The following is a 26,688-nucleotide window of genomic DNA, read 5'->3' on the forward strand; positions in this document are numbered from 1 at the left end:
CGCCTGTCATCAATTTGCTCAGCTGGTGTAAAGGGCAGCATCTGCAAAATGTGGGGAGGGCGTTGGCCAAATATGATTGGCTGTTGTCCAAGGAAATGGCACTACTACATTCTGTCGCACAATCCACAGTAAGTGGTGGCTCACCTGTCACATGACTTTCTCGGTGCCTTAGGACAGAGGGGAATGATCATATTTCATCAGTGTACCACTGCAGGAGAGTCAGTGGAAAAATACACCTATGTCTACTTTTATTTTTCTCAATTGCTTCTCTCAACACCAGCTTCTTTTCAAGTTCTTTCCCACCAATGTGGGGATTTCTTCTCCTTCTTTTCCACAACTCTCAAAGCACTGATTTCACACAATAAACCCTTCATTGCAACACTCCTCATATTTTGGCATTCAGGTAGAATCCTCCAGGTTGCTGCAGCTGAAGTTTTTTCCAGTATAGGTGCGATAGTGTTGCTCCTTGTTTACACTGCCATTACAGAGATGAATTGAGCCTCAGAAGGTCAGCGGTTCGAATCCCCGTGACAAGGTTAGCCCCCTTTGCTCAGTCCCTGCTCCTGCCAACCTAGCAGTTCGAAAGCATGCCAGTGCAAGTAGATAAATAGGTACCGCTGCGGCAGGAAGGTAAACGGCGTTTCCATGCGTTCTGGTTTCTGTCACAGTGTACTGTTGTGCCAGAAGAAGTTTAGTCATGCTAGCCACATGCCTGTGGACAAACGCCGACTCCCTCAGCCTGAAAGCGGGATGAGCACCATAGTCACCTTTGATTGGACCAGGGGTCCTTTACCTTTACCAGACATGGACAACACCTTGTGTTTTCAAAACAATATCATTCTGCAAGATATCATGATGTGACTGGACTCATCAGGTGTGGCTTTTAAACAGTATTGTTTTAATATTATTCTCTATTATTGTGATTGCTTGTGTCCACTTACAGCTCTGCTATACTTCACCACCTTCCTCTATTTATATAAAGGAGGTGGTGTAATTTACTGCACCCCCCCCCAAAAAAAAGATTATCCAGGAACCCAATCAAGTTTGTAAAATGTTTCTGCACTTTGTTGGTTGGAAGATATAGATATTTATCTGTGTATGTTAGAGATGGGGCCAGACATAAGCTGCATAGCTAGGCTTTTAACATGTTAATGATCTCTGGCGTTATTACAGAAAGATCAAGAGACAGATTAAAACTCAAAGATGGAATTCCTAGGAGGAATAATTAAAAGCAAAAACAAGCTCAGGATAAAATAAGAAGAAGCCTGTTTTACTCTTGATCTTGTTGATTAAAACAACCCTAGAAAAACAAGAACCCTAGAATCTTTCCTCCAGATCTTTGCTCCTCCCTCTGTTTCCTGCCTGTTTAAAAAGCTTGTGTATTTGGGTCACTGTTTTGTGGTGGTATTCCGTCACACCCCTGCAAATCCAGGCTGTGCAACTCAAGCTGGTTTGGAGCTCTTGTGAAACAAACACACTGACCCCCAAAAAGATCTGGCACTTTTTCCTTCTTGGAAAGCGGTAGTGAAATGCACTGGAAAGTGTGGATTAACATTTGCTTTGTCGCAACGCCAACTGAAAGCAAGCCGACTCAAAGGTTGCACAAGGCAGGCCGAGCAGTGAAAGCAGGAAAGGCCAAAATACAGGTGATGTGTAAGGGAGATCTCTGATCAGATCTCCTGACATTTTGTGTTTTCCTTTAAAGTAGCCACAGGGATTGAGGTGTGTGGTTGTAGCCGTGTCCAGATTCGATCGGAGCATTGAGGGTTGGATGGGGCTGATTCAGAGCCTCTGTAGCTGCTCCCGAACTAAAAATACTAGGACTGTTTCATGATCACCTGCTTCCAGTTTGTCACATATAGGTGTGTTGAGATCTCTGTTGGAGGCCTGGATCCACCTGCTCAACTGTCTGCGTGCCAATGAGTAGGCATATGCAGGACTGCATTGTACATTTGCATTGTTTACAGAGTGGGCAGCAATAAATAATACTTATGGCAGGCTCTTGTGATTAAATTGCAAAGGAGGAACATACTACCGGTATGTATTCTCAGATAGGCATTTTCAGGACCTACTCTATTCCTGTGACTGTAATTTGTTTTAATTGTTTTCTCTGTAAGGTAAAGGGACCCCTGACTGTTAGGTCCAGTCGTGAACGACTCTGGGGTTGTGGCGCTCATCTCGCTTTACTGGCCAAGGGAGCCAGCATACAGCTTCCGGGTCATGTGGCCAGCACGACTAAGCCGCTTCTGGTGAACCAGAGCAGCACATGGAAACACCGTTTACCTTCCCACTGGAGTGGTATCTATTTATTTACTTGCACTTCGTGCTTTCGAACTGCTAGGTTGCCAAGGAGCTGGGACCGAGCAATGGGAGCTCACCCCGTTGCGGGGATTTGAACCGCCAACCTTCTGATCGGCAAGTCTTAGGCTCTGTGGTTTAACCCACAGCGCCACCCAGATTTTACATTGTTGTAACCCGTCCTGGGACCTGATGGCGTAGTATGGGTAATAAACTGAAATAGCAACAGCAATGGGGGCACGAATCGCCTCAGATAGACCATAGCTCTACAGGAGGACCATGTTGCCTCAGATGAGCTTGCCCATCAACTGAGATATACTTCTGAAGCCCTACTCTAGATGCCTCCACCTTCAGAGATTAGGCAAACGACTAATAGGAAGAGGGGGCTTTTTCAACTGTTGTGGAACAGAGTCCCAAAAGAGCTACTGCCTTTGCCTGCTGATGCATTTCCTATACTACAGGTGCCAGTCCATCCTGTTTGCCTGGACTTTTAATGCTAACCAATACCTGCTCATCACAATGGTGTTCAGCATTAAGCCTTGCTTAATCTGTTGCTAAGGGCAGCTCTCCTTGTTTATTCTTGTTGATGAACAATGCACAGCATGCAAACTGCCCAGGAGGCTATGTTGAGGGCAAAGGCGGGGTAAGCTTTAAAAATCACATACATACATTTAACCATCCTTTGCCTCTTCCATTAATAAAAACATAATCTTAACGTAAGATGTGGCATAGATGCAGATGGGACAGGAAGGGCCGGTGCCTCGTGCATCCTGTTCCTGCATCTTCATCTTATTTAACCTGGGATGTCCTCGTCTCCCTTGCTGCAGGGGATGCAGCGGCTGGGATTAGCTGATGAGCCACAGCTTTGTATGCATAAAAAAATTGTTCCTCAGCATCTCCAGATGGAGGATCTGAAGCTCCGTAGCTGATGAATGGGAAGTAGCCGATGGGAAACCATTTTAAACACAAGGGGTTTGGGGAGAGCCATGAAACTGCAGGCTAGCTGGCTCGACCTCTGTTCTGGAAAAGCTGGCAGAAAGCATTATTATCAGTGACATTGTTCCAGCCTACAGAAGAAAATAAGACTCGTTGAAGAAGGATCGCCATGGGAAGGGTAAGTCCTGTTTCACTAAATGTTTTTGAGAATAAATAAGCATGTGATTGGAGTGATCTGATAAGACAGCATGTATTTTGACTTTCAAAAAGCTTTCGATGTAGTCCTTCGCTAAAGGACAACTGTGCCAACTTCACAGTGGGATAAGAGGAGGGGCCTGTTGATAACCAATTAAAGTGCAGGGGAAGATTGCAGACTGCTGTGATTTTCATGAGGGATTCATTCACAAAGTGGCAAATTCAGATCGATCGGAAACCCTTGAACAAGAAAATTGCTTCCCCTGCCTCCTCTATGTTTCGCGACAAGGAAAGTGATGAGGAAATGCACTAGAAAGAGTGAGACGGCTTTTGCTTGATGCAACTTCGTCTACTCTCCCAGCAAACAAATCAGGGCAAATGCTCAATAAACAGGTCATCTGGAAGCAGAGAGACTAAACAGTTCACACAGTGGGCGGATGAAAGACGTGCTCCCCATCCCTGCAAAGGACTTCTATTTTGGGACCAGAACTTTTGAACTTGCTCATCCATGAACTGCAGACAGGAGTGAGCAGCGAGACAGCCAAGGATGCCGATGACACAATAGTAAAAGCAAAATGTAACCGTGAAGAAGTCCAGAAGGATCCGCCCCCAGACTAGAGGAACAGGCATAAAAATTACAAATGTGGTTCAGTGTAAAAAAAATGTGAAGCAGGGATGGGGGAAATCTGTTGGTTTCAGTTTTTCATTTTGAAAACCTTAAGTTCAGTTCTGCACTTTTCCATATTTCTTTGGGGTGGCTTTTTAAAAAAAAGTCTTCATAAAGCTTAGGAAATTTCACCTTAATATACACATTTTGGGGGACAGGGAGTTCCTTAATGCATTTTATGTTGTTTTCACTAATGCACAATACCAGATTACCAAATAGGCAGAGTAGGCACCAGCCTATGGGCCTTTTGGGTTCTCCACAACAGCGGATCAAAATAATATTGATTTGATCTTGAAAGAAAACTAAAACCTTGTTGTTGTGCCCAATATTGAGCTGGAAGCATGGATAAAATTATGGAATGTTGGTTTGAGATTTACAGGATGTATGGCTTTAAAGGAAAATGTATTAAAAATGATGTATAGATGGCATTTGACGCCAATAAAATTGGCTAAAATGTATGGGAAAAGAGACTGGAAATGTTGGAAATGTAGGGAAATAGACGGAGATTACTTTCATATGTGGTGGACTTGTGGCAAGGTAAAAAGATTCTGGGAGTTAATCTATAATGAACTTAAAAAGATATTTAAGTATACTTTCCCTAAAAGACCAGAGGCATTTTTGCTAGGTCTGGTGGGAAAAGAAATTAAAATAAAAGACCAGAACTTGTTCATGCATACGCCACAGCTGCCGCAACAACTTTACTGGCCCAAAGATGGAAAACACAAGATTTACCAACCATCCAGGAGTGGCAGGTGAAGATGATAGATTTTGCAGAACTTGCCAAATTGACATGAAGGATCCGGGACCAAGATGACCAGAGATACAATAACAATTGGAATAAATTTATTGAATATATAAAGGAGAACAACAAAAATATTAAGACACAAGCAGGAGTGGAATGACACCTCCAATGTAAAACAGTAGAGTTATGACAATAATATACGCAAAAAGTATGTGATGTACCGTATATACCGTCGGGAGGGAGGGACGTCAGGACTCGGCAGAGTCAAAGGGATTATAATGTGACAATAAGGATTGTTGGAAAAAGAATTACATGTTTAAAACAATAAAAATTTATTTGCAAAAAGCAAGAAAGAAAGAAAACTAAAACCAAGCTTTCTTAGTTCAATGTTATCCCACTAGAGTGATGCACGAGGGGGGGCCTGAGATTTCAGCTGCCTAGGAACCTCCACAGGGTTTAATCTGGCACAGCTAATATATGCATTTTAAAGTAAAAATTGCCCAAATGTATGCATTTTGCACACATGACTTGGCTGGGGAACTGCATTGCAAAATTCAGAACGTTGCACATTTTGAAGGATGGCTGTTTGTTGGTCCATGTATGGTTCTGGCAAGCGTGGCGTGTGAAGGTTCACCTTTAAATACAAACTGACTCAAATATCTAGTGTCAAGTCATGAACGTGGGGCAGTGTAGGAAGCCTAACTCCACATATGCATCGCTGACAGTGACAGATCAGGAAAGGGATGTTCAGGTCATGATGAATATCTCAACCAAAACATTGACTCAGTGTGCAGCAACTGTGAAATGGGTGGGTTCCATGTCAGGAATCATCAACCAAGGGATTAAAAATAAATCTGCCAGAATGAGTGTACAAATCTATGGTGCAACTGTACTTGGAATACCGGGTTCTGGTCGCCTGCCTCAAAAAATATACTGGAAAAGGTGCAGGAAAAAAGCAATCAAAATGGAGGTTGGGATCTATGAGAAAAGGGAGTTTTAAAATGGCAGGAGGGGACATGATAGAGGTGTTTGAAGTTATGCATAGTGTGGTCGATTGTGTGTGAATAAACATAGTATAGAGAGGAAATCAATGCAGAGAAGTTTTTCTTCCTCTCTCATAATACTAGACTCCTGGATGATCCAATAAAGGTGAATTGAAATTCGCCTTTCCCACACTGCACACTCCCTACCACAAGATGTGATGATGGCTGTCAGCTTGGGACGGCCTCTACATGGGGATTAGGCAAATTCACAATCGCTAGTAGTCAGGGTGGCCTATATAACTTACCTGCAGCGCTAGAAGCGGCAGACCTTTGAACACCAGTTTAATAAAGTGCTTTCCTCTCACCGCTGGAGAAAAAGACTTTTATCTACTTAATTTGCATTGTGTTCAAGAACATTAACAACCACAGCAGCCGATGAGTATGAAAAATAAAAATGTGAGACGAAAAGAAACAATCTTGCCAAATAGCAACAGCATAATTAAAAATGGATTCAAAAGGTTCCACAGGACAGGGATCTCCCTAAACCAAGGGGGGGGGGACCTGTGGTTCGTCAGATGTTTTTGTTGGACTACAACTCCCATCATCCCTGACTACTGGCCATGCTAGCAGAGGCTGATGGGAGTTGGAGTCCAACAACACGTGGAGAACCACAGGCTCCCTCATCCCTCGGGTGGGTTTGGTGTGCTTCCAGGCGAGTGTTCATTTATGGGATCAGTGCTCCTCATTCATGTGCAATTTTTGCAGCTGCCTCATGATGTCATAAAATGTTAGCCTGTATTTCCATCCCCCTGTTTAATTCAAATTCCTCTGCAGAGATCCTTTAAAAACAAACAAAAAACTGATTCTAACAACCTGTTTCTGATAGCTGAATGATCCACTTCCAACATTAAGTCCCTGTCTGGAACCACCCTCAAGGCCTGCTTAAATAAGCAAGTTTTCAACGTTGTGGGAAGAGATGGGTGTTGATGCAGTCCCCCTATTCTTTACTTTTGGTGCCCTTTGTGTCTGCCTGCCTGCATTACCTCTGATGGAAATGCATACCCACTATACCTTTAAAGCAAGTCTGAGGTACACTCTTTCCCTCAAAGAATTATGGGCACTGTAGTTGCCCCTCACAGAGTTCTGAGCAACGCTTAAACTACAGACCCTCCAAGTGTCCCTAGGGTATGGGAGGACATCCCTCTTTTCATTGGAGGGTTTGGAGGGCCCTCTGCAAAGCGACCCAGAACACTGCTGCCACCTTCAGCTGTCAGGTAAAGGCTACCAGAGTCTACCAATGGAGGAGGGATCCACCCAAAATCACATTGCCCAAAGCCCCCTGAAACCTGAAGCAAGCCCCAAGTAGCTGCTGGCATAGAAAAGACAATGGGACACTATGATGATCGACAGGCCCAGCCCTACTGTTGGGCAAGGAGAAGCAGGCTTCTTTGGCAAAACTGAGGGAGACAGGCATTGCTGTGAAGCATGGGTGCCTGAACCCTCAAAGTGTCCCAATTCCCCAGGGACAATCCCGGAATTATGAAGGCCGCTCTGGCTTCTGATTTGATCCCAGAATGTCCTGATTTTCCCCGCCAGTGCTGCCACTGCCAAGCTCAGGGATCAGGATGAGCCAGTGGTTGTTCTGAGTGGTGACAGCAGCAAGGGACCATCCCATTGCCTCTCCATGGCCTCTGCATGACTGCCGCATCGTCCCTTGGGCAGCTCATAGCAGCTGCTGAAGAGCAGGTGAGGAGGAGGGGAGACTGTGGCCGCCAAGGCCCTCCCCCCAACACGCCATGTGACACTGAGGGGCAGGCAGAGGTCACGGTCGCCCTGGGTGGGAAGAAATGAGGAGCAAAATCTTGTTTTTTAAATACGTAAAATGCTTTGTGAATCCCCATCTAATCTTGCCCATTTCGTTTCTTTCCCCCCCAAATTATTTATTTCCCCAAATTATTACAGATTGAACCAAATGAATTTAATACAGTTTCTTAAAAATGAGGTTTCCCATCCCTTTTCCAAACATACGATCATCATCATTTCCTCGCATAGCCGTATCATTTCTTATTTAGAGTCCAGTTGACATCCTTCACTTGCTGTTAAACCATTCTTCCAGCTGGCCACTTTTTTCACCTTACAAACAACACCTCCGTTACATCTTATAAATAATCCATTTCATTGTTGTTCCGGACCTCGTGTGCTGGGAGAGTTAATTACTATCTTCCATTGTTCGGTTCGTTGCAGGGTTTATATGGATGGTAGAAGGTCACATTCCATTCCTTCCTCTGTTTACAGACTAGCGTACGAGCTGCAGCCATAAATTCAGAGTGCATATCCAAACTCCACCATTAAAGTTCCACTTTGGAGTTCTTCCTCGGCGCACAGTTAAAAGCAATATCTTTTCTCAAATTCGGCTTCATTCACCGCATCTGTTCGGCAGCAGTTCATTCCCCACCCCCACTCCATTCTTCCAACAGCACTCCTAGTCCAGTCCCTGAATAATTTTAAAGAAATTGCATTCAACCTTGGTCGAATGAGGAAGGCATAGTAAAACCTTGTTGGTCCAGGAGCACCTCTTGATTAATGCCAATTGTCCAAATTATTGAGGAACCAACCACAAATCATGCCTGAGACAGAGGTTCATCCATGTCAGGGACACACTCCCAGGTCGCACTCACTCTGCCTTTCAAGTTGGCAGACACTGTCATAGTCCTGTTCTGCCAGCCACGGCAGAGAAGAAGAAGAAGAGTTTGGATCTGATATCCCGCTTTATCACTCCCCCGAAGGAGTCTCAAAGTGGCTAACATTCTCCTTTCCCTTCCTCCCCCACAACAAACACTCTGTGAGGTGAGTGAGGCTGAGAGACTTCAGAGAAGTGTGACTAGCCCAAGGTCACCCAGCAGCTGCAGGTGGAGGAGCGGGGAAGCGAACCCGGTTCCCCAGATTACGAGTCTATCGCTCTTAACCACAACACCACACTGGCTCTCTGTGTGAGGGGAGCTCAGTGGAGGGGGAAGCCAGCCAACCAGCCAAGTCTCAGAGGGGAACTTGCCTGGAGGCAGAGTCCGCAAAAAAGGTCCAGTCCTTTCCTAAGGTCAGGAGTATCTCAGTTCATGTAGTCAGACGATACGGGGGTCAAGAAAGCCGAGGGTCTGTGGTCACGAGAAGTAAGAAGCAGCAAGGTCTGGTCAGGAACAACGAATGTCATTTCCAGCAACTGACCGAGGCTGGAAACTCTGCTTTAAAAAGCTGGAGCCAGCAGGTTCTCATCAGGAGCAAGAAGGCTGATGGAGTCACTTCACTTCCTGCTCCTTCAGGCGGCTGCTCAGCAGGTGAAGCTGACTCCTGGCCCATGACAGACACGGGCTTGAGTGGTGCAGCGGGATGCAGCGAGCTCCCCAGACCCCACTGGGGAACATTGCCAGGACTTTTGCATCATAAATCCTGGCTTTCCCCTGCCTGAACCTCCTCACTGCCCGCAGAGAGCAGCGAGGAGTTACCGCCATCGACTTGTGACGTAGCTGGAAACCTAATCTTGCCCATTTCTAACATTTAGTTATTGGTGTGTGTAAATCTACCAAAGAATAGCATAAAACATAAGATGGATTTAGGGGTTTTCTCAGGACGATGGAGGATGTGTGGGCTGTGTCCCACTGGCATAGTGGTGGCGGCACTTGCCCTTCTTCTGACAGGAAGTGCTCTGCAGTTGGGGGACAAAAAAAGTGGGTTGAGGAGGGTCAGTTGGTGGGGAGTGAGCAATGTCTCTATTTTCATCTGAGGAATATGAGAGGGTACGTGTGGTGAACCATCTAAAAAAAGGATTGGTCCTAGCATGAGGAAGGTGTTTGGTGCTTTGCTACAGGCTGCAAAAGGCTCTCATTGTCATTCTAAGTTTGCAAAAGAGGCGGGTTTGCGCGTGAGTCAGAGAAAATTGGATAATCTGGGAGACGGATGGTTCTTTCCCATTATCTTTAGGAAAATCGGGAGCTGTCAGCTTTTCCCACATTTGCGGTTTTAGGGGCAGAGTCTCGGGGCTTTCTCTGTGTATGCAACAGGAACCTTTGCAAAATATCCTCGGATGCGGTCTCCTCTGTGCAGAAGCATTAATCACACTAATGATCGGGACAAGCCTTTGTTTTGCCACAGCAGCCCGAAATGCCCTGTGGGCGGTTGTGGAATTTCTTGGCAGCAGAAGTGAGGCTGCCTGGCCAGGGCAGGAATCCAAGTGAGCAGGGAGTGACTCAATATATTGTTGGGCCCTGCCACACGTTGTCGGTGTCTTCACCTGTGCTCTCGGTCTGACTGGCGGGTTGTTTGGCTGCCTCCAAACTAGGATATACACTGCAGGATTCAGGATCAGCTGTGGTTTGGCAAGAGGGTCTGGACTCCAAAGCAGGACGGATGAAAGAAGAAGGGGAAACCCACGTAGCCAAGTTATCAGGTACGGAGAGGAGAGTGAACAGGGGTACGTACATTTATTGGCTAACAGGGACAAGGAGCTAACTTGGCCCAATGGTTTTGTTCTCTGAGAAATAAAACGAAAGAAGTAACTTGCCAAGGGGGCGACTCCATGGCAGGTTAAGTCACTTCGCGCAAGAAAACTCAGAACCTTGGGACAATACGTCATGTGGTAGGAAGGTACCAGAGGATGAGAGAGCCTTGAAGGCAGCAGTTCACAGCTTAGGAGAATTCCACCGCATTTATTAACTGATTGTTTAAAATGAAGGCGGATTAGAAATCAAAGCATTTAAAAAAAACCAATAGTACTAAAAGAAAAATCTCACAAAAATAAGCAAACATATGTACCGCCAGACAAGACGCCACATTAGTGTAAAGTAGAATTTTGGAATGCATTGGCCCCATGTTTGCTGGAAGGGGAGAGAAGCAGAGTTTTAACCAAAGCCCAGTGCAGCTGGCAGCGGGGTGGTCATCTTATAAAGTAGTTGTGTTCTATGTTATAGCTCAAGCACTGCTAGGAGATTCCTGGGAACTGCAGTTTGTTATGGTGCTGGGAGTTGCAGTTCTGTGAGTGGCCAAGTACAGTTCCCAGGATTCTTCGGGGGGAGCCATATGCTCCGACCCTCTCTCCAGCTTGCCGCCTTTATCAACATGCACATCACTCTAGGTCACATCACAGACAACTCTCAAATCTCTGCTTCAAACACCGGCTTTATCTTCTAAGTTGACTCTCAGCTGAGTCTGGCACAGAGCCCCCTCTCCTTGGCTTTCTTAAAGGCCCATTACCTTTCCTCCTAATGGCTCATCTCCCAGGCGATCTCCTGGACATTGTGAGCTGGGTCCAAGGTTTAGCAGTCTAGCATCCAGTTTAGCTCCCCAAGCCTTGACTGAATTCTAACACCTACTGGACCCAGGGAATTAGGGGAGCCTGGCACCTAGAAACCCATAACAATATGTTAGTGGCTGAAAGATTCCACTGTTGGGATTAGATGAGTGAAAACATGTGAGGAGAGGCAAGTCAGAAGGAAGGAATATGGGGGCTGTGAAAATGTCCCACCAAAGAAACGTAAGAGAGAAGGAAACTTCCAGAGACAGTTCTACCACGTCTTGCTTCCTGTTGATAGGAGGGGGCCACAGAGGCACTGGCACCCGCACTAGACATTTAAAGCAATATCATACCACTTTAAACTGTCATGGCTTTCCCCAAAGAATACTGGGAAGTGTACTTTGTTAAGGGTGGTAAGAATTGTTAGGAGAACCGTACAGTGGTACCTCGGGTTACATACGCTTCAGGTTACATACGCTTCAGGTTACATACGCTTCAGGTTACAGACTCCGCTAACCCAGAAATATTGCTTCAGGTTAAGAACTTTGCTTCAGGATGAGAACAGAAATTGTGCTCCACCGGCGCGGCAGCAGCAGGAGGCCCCATTAGCTAAAGTAGTGCTTCAGGTTAAGAACAGTTTTAGGTTAAGTACGGACCTCCGGAACGAATTAAGTACTTAACCCGAGGTACAACTGTATACATTTGCCAGAGCTTCTAGGGAAGAGGGATTGGCTGTTAAACCTCTCTGAGGATTGTACCTCTGGGGGGGGGGCGTAGGGGGTCACCTAACAACTCTGGACACCTTTAAGAACCTGCAGTCCTTGCGGGAGGGAAACCATAGGTGTCTGGATGCTGCTTTAAATTCATATGGAGCCTTAGGTCTGCTCCATGTATATTACATAGAAATATGCATAGAAAGCACACACAAAGGAAAAGAGGCTCACCTATATAGCAGCAGATCCAGTACCTATATCAGATCTCTAGAGAGAGAGACAGATCCAATACCCTAAGCTTCAGTCAACTCAACACAACACAACTCCCTCTCTGTGTTCCCATCTTTCATTCAGAAACAAAGGGCACTGCCCGGTGAGCTGCACACTGAGCATGTATCCTGATTTGTTTGCAGGGAGATTAGGCAACAGCTGCATGCACACCATATCTTTAAAGCACGCACCCCAAAGGAATCCTGGGAATTGTAGTCTGTACCGTCACAGATCTACAAATCCTAGCTCCCATAACAAACTACAGCTCCCGGGATTATTTGGTAGGTGGGGAGTGGTGTCACGTTATTTAAATGTATAGGGTATATGCAGCTAGAAGCTATTTAATGAATATTCATTCTGATTTGCTTGTGGAGTGGTTAGATGGCATTCCTTCAAAGGAAGTGTCACCCTACATTTCCCAGTGCATTTCCCAATAGTTTTGCTTATCACAAAAACTCTGAGCTTTTGGGGGAAGTGGGTCTGCTGAGCAAAGCCTCAGAATCGACAAAAATTGCACAACCTGAGTTTGAAAGTGTGTGACTGAAACCCATCCAGCAATTTCAAGAGTCAGAGAGGTATTCCCAACCGTCAAGAGATCATCTCCTAACTATTAGTTCCCATGAAGGAAACATCAAGCAACCATCCTGGACTACAAACCAGCAATCTGCCTGACAAAGGAATATTCTGCTAGCAGCTGTCATGCTAATGTTGAAGGAAGTAAACAGGCCTAGCCCTGCAATCTGGGCCAAGTGACCCGCTTCAAGCGGAGCAGAGGAAGGCAGGGACTAATGCCTGAACAAGGCCTCAAGACCTCGTGAAAGGTTGGCCTTAGCTGTGGGCAAATCAGAGAAAGGGGGAGAAGGAGACAGAAGGAAAGAAACTGATGATGGAACAGGCATGAAGAAAGGAGTGGACAAAAGAGGATGACCGTGAAAGTCAATAGGAAATGGAAGTTGCGGAAGAGGGGAGGAAGGGAAGTCCAGTGCTGGCTGGACCAGAGGTTATCAAGCTTGAATCACTGCAGGATTACGGGGCTGGTATGCTCCAGAAAAGGTTTCCCCAAGCCTGGGTTGTTTACTGAGGTTTCACTCTGGAAAGGAGCAGAAGACTGGAGACAGAAAGCCAGGCATTAGCGAACCTGGCAGGTAAGGCTTAAACAGGGCACTTCCAGACCGCCACAGTTTTCGGTTGGGATTCGATCACATACCTGCCAGTTCAGGTTGCCCAGTTGCAATTGGTCAGGAAGTTTTGCACAAAGAAACCACTTTCCCAAATGTTTGGACTTCTTCCAACCAGGAAAGCTTTGGGGAAATGCTTTGGAAAGTGTGGCATAACTCCTGCTTGGTGCAAGTCATCTAACCTCCGCACGCGCAAATTGGGTTGCATGTAAGATAAGGCTGTCAGTGACGACAAGCCAGCAATAAGCCTCTGAGCACTAGTTCCTGGGAATCACAAATTGCAAACAAAGTGTCCTGATTTTCCAGGGACAGTCCCGGAATTACAAAAGCCATCCCGGTTTCTGATTTGATACTGCAATGTCCTTATTTGCCCCACCAGCACAGAGCTCAGAGAGGAGGATGAGCCGGTGCTGTGGTAGTGCAAGGGAGCATCCTGTTGCCTCTTCATGGCCACTGCTTGCCGGCCTTCCTTTGGCAGCTCAGAGAGCAGGTGAGGAGGAGGAGAAGCTGCCGCATGACAGCCAGGGGGGAATGGAGCGGACTGCGAGGAGTCTTGATTTAAAAATATATATTAAAAAAATGTTTTGTGCATCGGCATCTAATCTCACCCCTTTCTAAAATTTATTTATTGGTGTGTTTTTTTCTTTTTGTAAATATACCAAAGAATAAACTAAAATAAAACCAGGATTAAGCAGTTTTCTCAGGACGGTGGAGGGCGTGTGTGCTGTGTCTTGGTGGTATCACTTCTAAAAGGAAATGCTCTTCGGGGCATGGGACAAAAAAAAGAGGGGGTGTTGTGCAGGGTCAGTTGGTAGGGAGTGTGGAATGTCCATTTTCATCTGAGGAATGTTGGAGGATATGATATTAGGAAAGTGCTGTTGCGTTCAGGTCCTGCGTGGCAACTGTGAGAGCAGGCACCTGTCAGGGACCGTGCTGAGGAGGGCTGCAATGAGGAGGAATGGTAGGAGCCACCTCCTCCCCCTGCTCTGCTCCTGAATCTTCCAAGGAGCAGGAGGACAGTATAGATTTAGAACAGTGGTTTGCAGAGGGGCATAGTTCAGAAAGCAGAAGCTGGGAAGTACTGGATGGGGAACAGCTAGCAGAAGAAGCACTGGGAGAGAGAGAGTTAACAGATTCACAGTCTTTGGATAGTATCCACACACACACCCATCTCCAAAGTCATGGAGAGCTCAAAAAATGTAAGAACAGAAAACACAGAGGCTACAAGCCCAGAATACAAGACGTAGGAGTGCAGTAGATTAATAGGGATGGAGGGGGGAGTGACCCTTAATTGGGAGTACCTCCATTCTGGGTAGACGCTTTCTTTTGTTCTTCGCTGTGTTTATTAAAGAAACTAACTGGTAAGAACTCCTTTTGCTTGATCTGCTCATTTACGGCCATGGGGGAGGAAGCTGATTCCCTGATGTCTGACAGCTGCAGAACTAGATGGGCCTTTGGCCTGATCTACTGAGGCTCTTCCTATGTCCACCCTGGAAGCTGAGGAAGAGAGTTCTGTGCTTTTCCCCTTCACCCCACAGCCCAGTTTGGCTCACCCCAAATAATGCAAGCACATTGACTAGATTTGGGGGGGGGCAGGAGGCCTTCTGTGGGCACCCCTCCCCGAGCAAGTCCATCTTCTCTATGTCACAGTGCCTGCTCCCCATTTTTTTGCCATGAGCCCAACGTGGCTAACACTCAGAAGGAGAAGGCAAGGCAGATATAGACAGCCACTTCCTCTCTTCGCTTGTGTGGTTGCTTGCATAGGGCAGGTGAACAAGAAGTGAGGGCAAGGAGGGGGCTAAAGGCTCTGTGGGTCGACAGTGGGGCCTCTGTTGTGGAGTGTACCTCAGTTATTGCCCAGTGGTACCAAATCCCAGTGCTGGCCCTGGGTAGAATTCCAATGCAGGTTCCTGCCTGAGGCCTAACCTCCCCTTTCCCACCCCTACCCCTGTCTCTCCACAGATGTCCATCATCCTCTCAGGTCTTATCCATCTCTTTCGACCATTGCTATCCTCCCTCTCCGGTGCACTCGACTGCGAGGGCTTGAACCCATGGTACTTCCTGCTGGGCCTCCGCATCATGGCCATCTTCTTCGCCAACGGCCCCTGGGACAAGATCAAAGACGACACCAGCTGCAGTATCACCGAGGGCGAAGGCGACCTGTCGCGAGACTTCTGCACAGCCCTGTGCTACAACCAACATTTTCCCGTCTCCATCGCAGCAACATGGGGGCTGGTATTCATCGCGTTGATCCTTCTCGTAGGGCTCCTGCGGCTCACCACCCCCAAGGAGAAGAAGAAGAAGAAGAGGAGAGAGAAAGAGGATAGGGATAAAGGGGAAGGCTTGGCCATTGTTGCCACAGCATCCCACAGTGGTGTCCCCGACATATCCACCATCTACAACGTTGGGCGCCGTGGTCTCCCTAGGCACTATGGCCACGACCATGCCCACCATCGCCACCATGCCCACCACCCTTACTATACCCACTGGGATGACTGGCACGGGGGGCATGCGGCTCCCATGGCCGAAGGGTATGGCCCCAGTGTGAGCTACGGTCCAACGGACACTAGGCAAACCAAAATGGCCGCACATCAAGGTCACATGAGGCAAACCACTGCAGCATCCTATTGCGGTGAAAAGGAGCAGTGCCACGTGGCCACCAAGAGCACCTCGGCCTCCCTTAGCGGCTCACCTTACAAAGGCAAAATGCCCCCTCAGTCTTGGTCAGGTGACGAGCACAGAGAACCCCTCCATTGGAGATACGCCGACCCTCAAGAATCGGGTGGTTTGGCTAATGATGGGCATGCTATGGGCACACCTAAAAGATACATCGGCCAAGGTATCCATGATGATGGCAAATACAGCACGGCCACCAAATGCAAGTCAGACACCGAAGGCAGCATGGGCTATGTCCCTGCCCATCCCTGGGTAGATGACAAAGCAAACATGGCCATCAAACGCAGGCCGGCTCAGGGGTGTAAGGTGCACGGCCAGCGCCACGTAACCTTTGACACCACAGGCAGGAGTGATGGGAACTTTGGAGGCAATGTGTGCAACCAGCCATGGATGGCTGGAGACTCCCACTGCGAACCCGTTGGCCAGGCACAGGTCATATCCGGACCAGGCATGGCTGCCAGACCGATGCTGTGTTACCATGGAGACACGGCCTGCACATGCACCGAGGCTGAGCCATGTCACGCGACCCCGCCGTGTGAAGCTGCCCACCACCACGACCGACACAAAGAATCTTCTTCTAGGCGGAAGAAGAGGCCCAGGATCACTAACATCTGTGGTGTCCCCCTCTTTGATATCTGGGTGGGACTTATCCTTGCCTTGGAGATCTCTTTCCTCTGTGTCATTTTCATCTTCCAGATGCCCAGGCTCTGGGGTGCGTATTGGGTATGCACCCCGTCGACTACCAGGTGCCAGCAGAGAATTGAGTGCACCATAAATGGCAGGGCTGAGAAGCGGGTGGCGCTGTGGGGGCTGGTTTTCACCTCCATCCTTTTCATCATCACCTGCGCTGGCTACTTCCACCTGCGGATGTGCTGGAACGAGAGCTGCCAGAGAATGTGCGGGGAGAAGGAAGCGGAAAGCCACGAAGAAGTGTGCTCTGAGGAGTCGGAGGAGAAGGATGACAACAACAGAGGGCGTGAAGTGGGGGTGTGAGAAGGGTGGCGAGAGGCCCAGACAACCACCTCAAGCCTCGGATCACAGGCTCGCATCAGAACTGAGCGTTCCTCCATACAAGAAGAAGTCCCCTCTCAGGAAAAATCCAGAGGAGGATTCTGGGAACTGTAGTTTATTGAAGGTGCTAAGGGTTGTTGGGAGACTTGTATTCCCACCCCAAAGCTATGATTCCCAGAGTTCCCAGTGAAGAGGGATTGCTTGTTAATCTGCTCTGTAAATTGCAGCTATGAGTGGGGAATACGGAGGGTCTCCTACCAACTCTCAGCATCCTTAACAAACTACAGCTCCCATAATTCTTTTGGGGGAAGCCATGACTGTTTAGTGGTATCACAACCCTTTAAAAGTACCGTATTTTTCCCTCTATTACACGCAGATTTTTTCTCCTAAAAAGTAAGGGGAAATGTCTGTGCGTGTTATTGAGCGAATGTGTGGTCCCTGGAGCTGACAAACGCGAGTGAAGGCAAAAATCAGGCAAATATCAAATCGTCCGGAGAAGGGAGGAAAGCTGCTGCTTTCCTGCATTCTGCCTCAGGGTCTTACTGCCCACCCGCTTCTGTTTCCTTACTGTGTTTGCTCAAACGGAACAAAGAGCAGAGAAAACCCCTCCCCTCCAGGCAAGCAGAGCGTCTAATTCCTCTCCGTGCGTCTGGGACTCGAAGGCAACATGCAGGTTGGGGGGGGGGGAGAAAAAGAGAGAGAGCTGGCTGGCTGGCTTGTGGGGGGGGGGGACTTTTGCCTGCCTTTCCTCCCTCCGGTAAAACCCCTCTCCTGCATTCTTAGCCAGCTGCTTCTCTGCACACCCCTCTCCTTGTCGCTTCTATGTTTTTCCTTCCCTCCCTACTTAAAACATGGTTCCAATCACGGATCCACATGGATCCTCAGGATCTTTGCATTGAGTCACCCCAAATTCACCATCAGATCACATAGCAATGATCTGATGCAAAAACAGGGCTGCAATGGTGCAAAAACATGGTTACAAAGCACGGATCCACATGGATCCTCAGGATCTTTGCAATGGGTCACCCCAAATTCACCATCAGATCACATAGCATGTCCATGGCTACAGCCTGCACCAAAAAATCACGCACCCACTGTTGCCTGGGGCTGCAATGGTGCAAAAACGTGGTTACAAAGCATGGATCCACATGGATCCTCAGGATCTTTGCATTGGGTCACCCCAAATTCACCATCAGATCACATAGCATGTCCATGGCTACAGCCTGCACCAAAAAAATCACGCACCCACTGTTGCCTGGGGCTGCAGTGGTGCAAAAACGTGGTTACAAAGCATGAATCCACATGGATCCTCAGGATCTTTGCATTGGGCTACCCCAAACTCACCGTCAAATCACATGTCTGTGGCCGCAGCATGAAGCACAAAAATGATACATCCACTGTTTCATTCAGAATTTTTTTTTCTTGTTTTCCTCCTCTAAAAACTATGTGCGTGTTATGGTCTGGTGCGTGTTATAGAGCGAAAAATACGGTAAGGTGTGAGTACGGCCTCAGTCTGGTGAATTCCAACGTGCCACCCTGAAACTGCAAAGTGTGGAATTTTGTCACTTCTACATTAACTTAAAAGTCTCCGTTTTCCTATTCCAGGCCTTGTTCTCTCTGAGATTGTCAAGGTGTGTCTGGGGAGCAGCCCATGCAGCAGTCTGAAGTTTAGACTGTAGATGGTGGGGTCTCACGTGACTGAAGGTTCTTCCGTTCAAAATAAAATCTCTTACATACAGAAAACAATAGATTCTCTAGGTCAGTGGGGGTTTTATCAGCCGGAGCACACTGGAGCGCAGTTCTGGCACCTCTCTCATGGGCGCCACTTCTATTGTTGGAAAAATCTTTGCCAAGTTTAGACATTGCTTGATTTTCTTGTGCTACTGTTGGTGGTAAAGAATGCTAGCAATGTATTTATTTTACTTTCTTTCCTTTTTTGTTTTAAAATGTACCATTTCAGTGCAGTGCTTATTTGTGACAGCTCATGCTGGTTCAACGAATGGGGAGTACCAATTAGTCAAGAGAGATTTTTGTGGTAGATGAGAGTGGTATAAAATTAAAGGGGCGGGGAGGAGATAATAAAACAAGATGCTTCCTGAGCCATTTCCCTGCAGCAAGTGACCTATAATGACTTCAAGAAATCCCTTAAGATCTGGAATCAAAGGAATGTAATTTGGATGAAGTTCAGATGAAGGAGCAGAATGAATGCATACACAGGGAAGGATAATTTCATTTCTTTTTAAACCACAGCACGCTCATTAGTTTAATTAGCCTTTAACCAACTTGAGCGAAAGGGAGGAGTTACAACTTCATTGAAAGCACAGTCAAGAGGTAAGAAGTACAAACAACCGCCACCCTGAAACTGTGCCCCACCCCAGCCTGTAATAATGGCAGGCAAATCAACCCCAGGGTTGATTTAGGCCCCTAATTCAGGACCAGGCCTTCTCCTGTGTACCCATACAGATGAACAACCAGTTTCTATTAAAGAGAGCCCAGGAGTCCTGGCACAGGGGTCCTGCAAACTAATCGTATGCAAGATAAACACCACGAGCAGAGATTAGAGCAATTAATTCCAGCGTTCTGAACGCCGCCTTTGTTTTCTTTGAGATGAAGAGCATTTGTTAAATCACTTTTGCACCTTCATTGGCAAGATTTGAAAGGTTCAGATCATCAGGATATGAATGCTTAAAACTATTGTTTAATTGTATTCAATATCAATACTGTACTTCCAGGTTAGCGGAGTCTGTAACCTGAAGCAACTGTAACCTGAAGCATCTGTAACCCAAGGTACCACTGTAACCTGAATTTTAGTATTATACAATATAAAAAGATGGGTCTACTGCGTGTCAGTCACATTGTCACTCGGAACTGATTGAAATAGTGGGTTTTGACATTGTTCCAAACCACACTCCAAAAAATTAAACCAAAGTAAAACTTCTTTATTGATATATTTTGATACGGCAACACACAAAAATAAATCTCTGCAAAAAAACACAACAAAATGATGCAAACAGCAATTGAACATATAGTGAACACTAGACAGGGTTATCCAGAGGGTGAATGGAGGAGAGGCAAGTAGGGGAAATGGCAGATGGCCTCTTGCACAGGTCTTCCTATTTGTTTCATTGGGGCTTGTGCGGGCAAACACTGTCGCAGATTATGACCTGCAGCAGAAATCTAAACTGGACCAAAACCAGGATAATTGCCATGTTTTCTCCTCCAGTGAACTTTGGAACCTGTAATTCTGTGAGGATTTTAAAGCATCTATCTTGTGGTGCCCTAACACTGGCTTTCAGAAAACCAGTAAAAAACTTTTGTAGATTCTTTGGTTTGGTTTCCCTAAGTGCCTATTCACAAAAGTATCATTAACTATTTTGTACTAATAAGTATGAGATGATTACCACATGTTATCTCAGCCAAAACAACAGTGTGGCTTCTTTCATTTTAGGCAAACAAATTTTGTATGTGGCATAAGCATTCGTGGATTAGAAGCCACTTCATCAGATAAAGAGGATTCAAGTTCACGAAAGCTTGTGCTACTATTAATCCATTTGTCTCTAAAAGTGCCCTAAGCCTCTTTGTTGCTTTTGCTGCTGCACACTAATGTATCTACCTCTCAGGAAATTGTTGCCTCTCACTCCAAGAGAGTTAGAAACCTCAACTCCTGGGTAAATAAATCACGGAGAACCCACATCCCACCCACTTCAACGCCTTGATAATTGGTCCAAAAGAATGACCGAAGCATATTAAGAGGCAACAATCTGTAATAATGGGTCCTGAAAACCCACTTAACTGTAATGGTTATCTAGAAATAAATATTGCCCATTACTCCGGCTATACTCCTCCCATTTGTGGTCTACTTTAAATTATGAACATCTATACTCCGCTTACCCTGCAACAAATCTTGGAGAATTAGCTAATAAGGATTCATTCACTGGCTGCTTGAAAAGATGTACTTTTGATATGATACAAAGCAGTAAGCTGTCTGGTTGGAAAGATCTGGGATGATACCTGAATTAAATGAGAAGAGTGTCCATATGAACCTACATGCCCACTGGCCTGGATAGATTTAAAGAATAGGGTTGCAATAACTGGTTAGCCTATTCGCACTTCTGCGTTAAAAGTCCCCTGCAAACTGGTTCTGATAATAGGGCTCATTGCCCACAACTGTTTCCGACGTTGTGGAAAATTGCAGCAAATTTGACGTCGTCAATTTACCCTCTTTCTGAAAATGGCAACCAAGACTTTCTGCTACAAATAGAAGGCCGTTGTTTCTCCAGCGCAACCTCCCTCTTTGTAGCCCTGGATTTTCCACCTGTACAACCACACCAAGGTGTTTTCTGCACAGCTGCGAAAAAGCAACAGCTCAAACCCCTTGTCTTCTAGAAGGAAAAAGAGGTTTGGTGAAACTAAAGGTGGCTGGGAAACCAGGACTCCTGGTTTAAGATCACTGTCTCTACCTTGCAGATACCATACAAACAGGAAAAAGGATGTGGTCGGAAACACTGGTGGTGCAAGCGTTTCTCTCCTGGGCTCCTCCGCCCTTCCACCAGCTCCAAACGGACCGGGAACAGGGCCAATGGAGTGTCCTAATATACTGGAATGGGGGTAGAAAGGGGCATAAGAAGTGTGTCCTCCGTTGGTCTTTTAGGAAGAGGCTACTCCTGGTTAGCTGGGGGTGGAGGGAACACGATCTCCTGAGAGGACTGCATGGTGGGTTCTGGGAGTTTACCATTTGCTTGCCCAGAAGCCTCTGGGCTGGAGCCTCCGCCAGCATCTCCACAAAGCAGTTTCTGGTTCTCCCCGCTCTCTCCTTTCTCACCTATTTCCTCCATGGCTACCGAAGGCACCCTCGACTGACGCTTGCCGGAGAACGTGATGAGTGTGTTGCGCTTGGTCTCCTCTTCCTTTGCAGGCGCTGCCCCTTGCTCGACATCCCGATCCAAGGCCGAGTCGTCTGGCAGCGCCACCTGCCCTGCCCACCCCTCGTTGAAGCTGGTTGAGCCAGAGCGGCGCCTTCGCCTGCAAAGGAGGATGGCAATCAGGAGGATCAGGAACAGAAGGGCACAGAGGACAGCGGCCACAATTATTCCAGTCTGGCTCTTCTCCCCAGGGCTTGCTCTTGGGCCAAGGACAGCGCTTGTTGTTTGGGGGACAGCTGTCGTGGTTGAGGGCCACTGAGCAGGCCAATGGGTGCTGTTGTCCATTGTTTTGGTGTCATCTACCACATCTTGTTCTGGCTTCGGACTTGGCTGTGCTTCACCCTTGGTAGTCTGTTTTGAATTTGACCTTGGTTTAAGGCCGGATGAACTCCCAACGGTAGTCTCGAGAGGGGCTGTTGTTGTATTGAGAGGGTTCGCCATGCCACTGGTTGTACCAGTTTTTTGTCCCACAACAGCTGCTTCTGTGGTAGGGCTGATTGCAAATTTTTGTCCCACAACAGCTGCTTCTGTGGTAGGGCTGATTGCAAATTTTTGTCCCACAGCCGCTGTTTCTGTGGTAAGGCTGATCGCAGGGCCGGTAGAGGGATGGGGGCCTGATGTATTGTCGGTGGTAGTTTCATCTTCATCTGTGCTGCTATCTTGGAGAGTAGTCTCAGTAGTGGCTGCTTTTAGAGACAGATTTTTAGATGCAGCAGTGGGCTGAGACAAGGGGAGAGCTGAAGGCTTGGCTGGAGAGGCAGAGGCTGCAAGCTCTGTGCCCACCCTTTCAGTTGTGAAAGTTGACGTGGGGGGAAAGATGGTGGTCCCCACAGACCGTGTGTCTGAAGTAGCAGAAACTTGCCCATCAACATGTGCAGCCACAGTCAAAAGAATAAGGACGCCAAAGGGCATGCCGTAGCCAATTATTTGCCTGAGAAGGGATCGCGTTTCCATGGCGGCAGAACTCCAGAGGGCAGGGCCTGCTTGGCTAGTGATATGTAGTGGAGCAACACGGAACAGCAACCTGGGAACAAAATGTGAAAAGTTTTTAAAAAACATTTTCCCCCCTGGAAGATTGCACTGAAAAGAGAGGGGAGCAAGAGAATGTCTAAACACCTGGGTTTTTAAAATTAGGGACCCGTGAATCCTTCTGATGGGTTGGGGACTTCGTGCTCAGGACACCCCACAGCAAAATTCCTTTCCAGCGTTTAACAAGGTCTGGAGCTGACCGCACTCTTTCTCTAGTCTTGCAAACTAGTTTTATTTGGTGAATTGATTTGTATTGCTTTAATGTAAAAGTTGTTCGCTAGTAACAGTAAAAGGAAGCTGTCTTATACAGAGTCAAACCACTTGGTCTATCTAACTCAGTGCTGTCCCCACTCACTGGTGATGGCTCCCCGGGATTTCAGACAGGGATCTTTTCCCCAGCCCTGGGGATTAAACCCGGGACATTCTGCACTCAAAGCAGATGCTCTAACCACTGTGCTATCAACCTTCCCCAGTGGCTTTGAAATGAACATGATATACATTGGATAAGAGCAGGGCCATCTTAAGCATATCCGGCACTGTGTGCAAAGATTCCTTTGCCGCTGCCCCCGGCAACTCCAAAACAAAGGAGGGGGTGGTGGAAAATGCCCTCTGCCTCCCCCACCGCCCCGATCCCTGGCGTGGTGGCAGCGATCAAGCAGGAAAACGTGCTGGCAGACATGCTCTTCAGCATCGGGCCGCCCAAGAAGGAAGCCCGGGAAGGCTGTGCACTGCCTTTCGCCAGGAGGCAGGAGGAGGACAGCGACCGGGAGCAGGGCCATCTTTAGCAGATGCAGAGGCTAAGCCTCTGTGGGGATCGCTCTCTTCCTGCGGAGGCTTGGGAAGGAAGCTGCATGCCCGCCAGCCATATAGTTGGCGGGGCACAGCTGGCGGGTGTGCAGGGAAAGGGGAGGCTGTCGGCAAAGCCACGCAGCTCCCCCACTCGCTAGGGCGCCCCTGAGAGGCCAGTGCCCTGGCGCAAGAACCACTAAGTCCAATGGGAAAGACGGCTCTGGATAAGAGAGAAAAGAAAGAGAGTTGTATGCAAATCTAGAAGGACAGAAGCATATGATGAATAAAATGATGTATTTGTGGGATACTCAGTCCCATATAACCAACGTGCTTAACTCTAATTAATGCATGGAGGGGTTAAGACCATAGAGTAAGCTGTCCTGCCAGGCTTAGGTCACTCTCTCTCATCTTGAGAGAAAGGGTTATCAAGCCCTCCTTCTTCCCATTACACCATTTGCACTCCTGCAAGTAAGGAGGCTAAGCTGGTTGCTCCAGCTTAGCTTCATGGCGTTCTGCAAGCCATGCTTTTGTTTCTAGGCAAATAAACATTCACCACTTTGGAACCTTAGTTTTACTGCCTGTCTTTTTCTGACTGCTATATGGGAAAGCCCATGAACCTGGTCTTTGAAGATTTTGTATGTAAACCATTTTTAACTTGCCAGACATGTAGTCTCTTTCTATGCTAAGGGAAGAGGAGGACTTAGGAAGCATCTTAGAAGGGGATATTGTAAAGACCCAACAGCCTATATTTCCATGCTTTACTTTGCTGTGTATTTTTAAAAAATGTAAATCTCTGCTTGGGTTCTCTTACCAAAGAGTATTTGTGCCAAACATGGATCTTGGCATCTGTGAATTCTCTTTTAAACCAGGCAACAAATGAACCAGCAGTATTTTCAAGTGAGGTGCGTGAGAACTTTAAAAAAATGAGGCTCCAGTCAAGAGGAGCACTCACTATTTTCCAATCAACAGGAGCACTCACTATTTTGTGCCTGGGGACTGGTTGAGGGCAGAACTGCCTACAACCGTTCTAGGAAGGGTTACCACAAGGAGTGGCACTTCCTACCAGACAGACACAGTTCTCACATCTGAAATCCACATACATCTACAGGAGGGCAGCAACTGATGCATCACCGGAAAAGGAGGAAATGCATCACTCAAAAAAAGTTTACAAATGATGGCACATATAATTTATAGGCATAGCTGAAAATTTAGAATGATGGGGAGGGGCTGAGAAGAGAAATGTTAATTTTGTCTTTCATGATATATGGCCAGTTAAGCAGTTAGGTGGAGAAACACAGCCAAGTGTCGACAGGTGGGCAGGACAGCCCATTTGTCAATCATGTGACATCACTGGGGTTTCATGGGATTGACAGGCAGATTGTTCCTCCCACCTGTCAAAATCTCTTGTGTGAGGTTCCCAAGCACCCGACAGCCAGCTTGACTGTTGGTGCTTGACCCTTTGCTTATTTTTTTTAATCAATAATTTTTATTGAGTTTTCAGTTTCTTACATTTTTTTTTTACAAACTTTAAAATATCCAGTGACTTCCCTTCTTCTCCTTCCATGGTTCATGTTACATATCACACATTCCTGCATATTTTACTATAACCATTCAAATCAATTTTCCACTTTTACACCAATCAAATATTGTTTACTCTGTTGAATGCTGCTAGTGTTTTCAGCTTACAATTATTTTCCATATATTCAATAAATATGTTCCACTCTTCTTTAAATATATGTTCTTCTTGCTCTCTTATTCTGTGTGTTAAGCCTGCAAGTTCTAACATCTTAAGTTGCCAATCTTCTTTACATGGGACCTCAATCACTTTCCATTCTTGGACTAACAGAACACGGGCCGCTGTTGTTGCATACATAAAATAAACTTCTGGCACCTGGGAAATTCTGTCTGGGTTATTCCCAACAAAAAGGACTCTGGTTTTGGGGGGAAGGTAAATTTAAACATTTTTTTCAAGTCATTATAAATCATTTCCCTATATTCATTTACCTTTCTGCATGCCCACCGCATATGAAAAAAAGTTCCTCCCATTTCTTTACATTTCCAACACGTATCTGATTCAGCTTTATACATCTTAGCCAACCTACTCGGAACTAAATACCATCTATGAATCATTCTCAAATAGTTCTCTTTCAGAGAATAATGTGTGGTAAATTTCAAATCTCTTTTCCAGTGTTTCTCCCAGAGGTTTAGGTCGATATTGTGTCCTATATCTATTGCCCAGTGTGGAGTGCTTGACCCTTTGGGAAGTACTGAACAAAGGGCTGGAAAAGTGTGTCTTTCTCTCTCCCCCCCCCCCAAAAAAATCAGCTGATAGAGGCGGAGACAGAAGCTCAGATTTTTCAGGTATCAACAACATGGAGGGGAACTCCTTCGTATAGCCCACAAAATGCTTCCACAACAAGGCACAGGAGCGCATCTTGCTTCAGGCAAAAGAACAAGTGGGAATTTCCTTTAAGCTCCCAGTAGTTCCTGTGAAGCCACACCTGGGCATGGTTTGGGGGGAAACAGCTCTCATGGGCCAAATTGGGACCTCTGGCAGGTCAGGTCTGGCCCATGGGCTGGTGGTTCCAGATTGAAGGGATCTCTTTTATTAGGGTTCAGGGTCTAGAATTAGCACACTGTGCCACTTGGACGGGACACACCTTCCTACAGAGGAGCCATTCAAACAAAGGGCTGCTGTCCTCTGTAAAGTAGGAGACAGGACCAGTTTATTTCTGCAGCCTTCTCAAGTCTTACCCCACAAATCAAATTGAACAAGGAGGAACTGAAAGAGACAGGAAGGGGCGGGGAGGAAGGCTGATGAGGTTTTTGGGGGGAAGGAAGCAGGGATCGGAATAGGAAGGTGTGGAACGAGCCGATAGCTGAGAAAGACAAGTGAGGAAGACCACATACGAACAGGTTTCCATGCTCCAGATTTCCCTTGTGGTTTTAATTTGAATGCATTATAGACACGAGCATTTTTTTTACATTTCAGAAG

At 46.8% G+C, this 26,688-nt stretch overlaps 2 protein-coding genes across 2 annotated transcripts; one reads left to right on the forward strand and one right to left on the reverse strand.

Moving 5' to 3' along the window:
• The first annotated feature begins 10,036 nt into the window (after positions 1-10,036).
• Positions 10,037-19,802, forward strand: LOC310747237 (uncharacterized protein). The gene is made up of 3 exons (XM_083581577.1): positions 10,037-10,262; positions 15,229-17,304; positions 18,448-19,802. The coding sequence occupies exon 2, from the start codon at positions 15,229-15,231 to the stop codon at positions 16,933-16,935; it is 1,707 nt and encodes a 568-aa protein (XP_083437703.1). The 5' UTR covers positions 10,037-10,262; the 3' UTR covers positions 16,936-17,304; positions 18,448-19,802.
• A 69-nt stretch (positions 19,803-19,871) lies between these two features.
• SPN (sialophorin) lies at positions 19,872-22,829 on the reverse strand (the record flags this gene model as incomplete). Its single annotated transcript, XM_083581579.1, has 1 exon — positions 19,872-22,829. The coding sequence occupies one exon, from the start codon at positions 22,827-22,829 to the stop codon at positions 21,612-21,614; it is 1,218 nt and encodes a 405-aa protein (XP_083437705.1). The 3' UTR covers positions 19,872-21,611.
• Positions 22,830-26,688: the final 3,859 nt, after the last annotated feature.

The sequence above is a fragment of the Podarcis filfolensis genome (genome assembly GCF_964270895.1).
Source record: "Podarcis filfolensis genome assembly, chromosome: 13".
In the NCBI taxonomy this organism is placed as follows: Eukaryota; Metazoa; Chordata; class Lepidosauria; order Squamata; family Lacertidae; genus Podarcis; species Podarcis filfolensis.

What these genes read in the sequence shown, in the direction of transcription:
- LOC310747237 (XM_083581577.1), top strand. Translation starts at nt 15,229, where the DNA reads ATGTCCATCATCCTCTCAGGTCTTATCCATCTCTTTCGACCATTGCTA.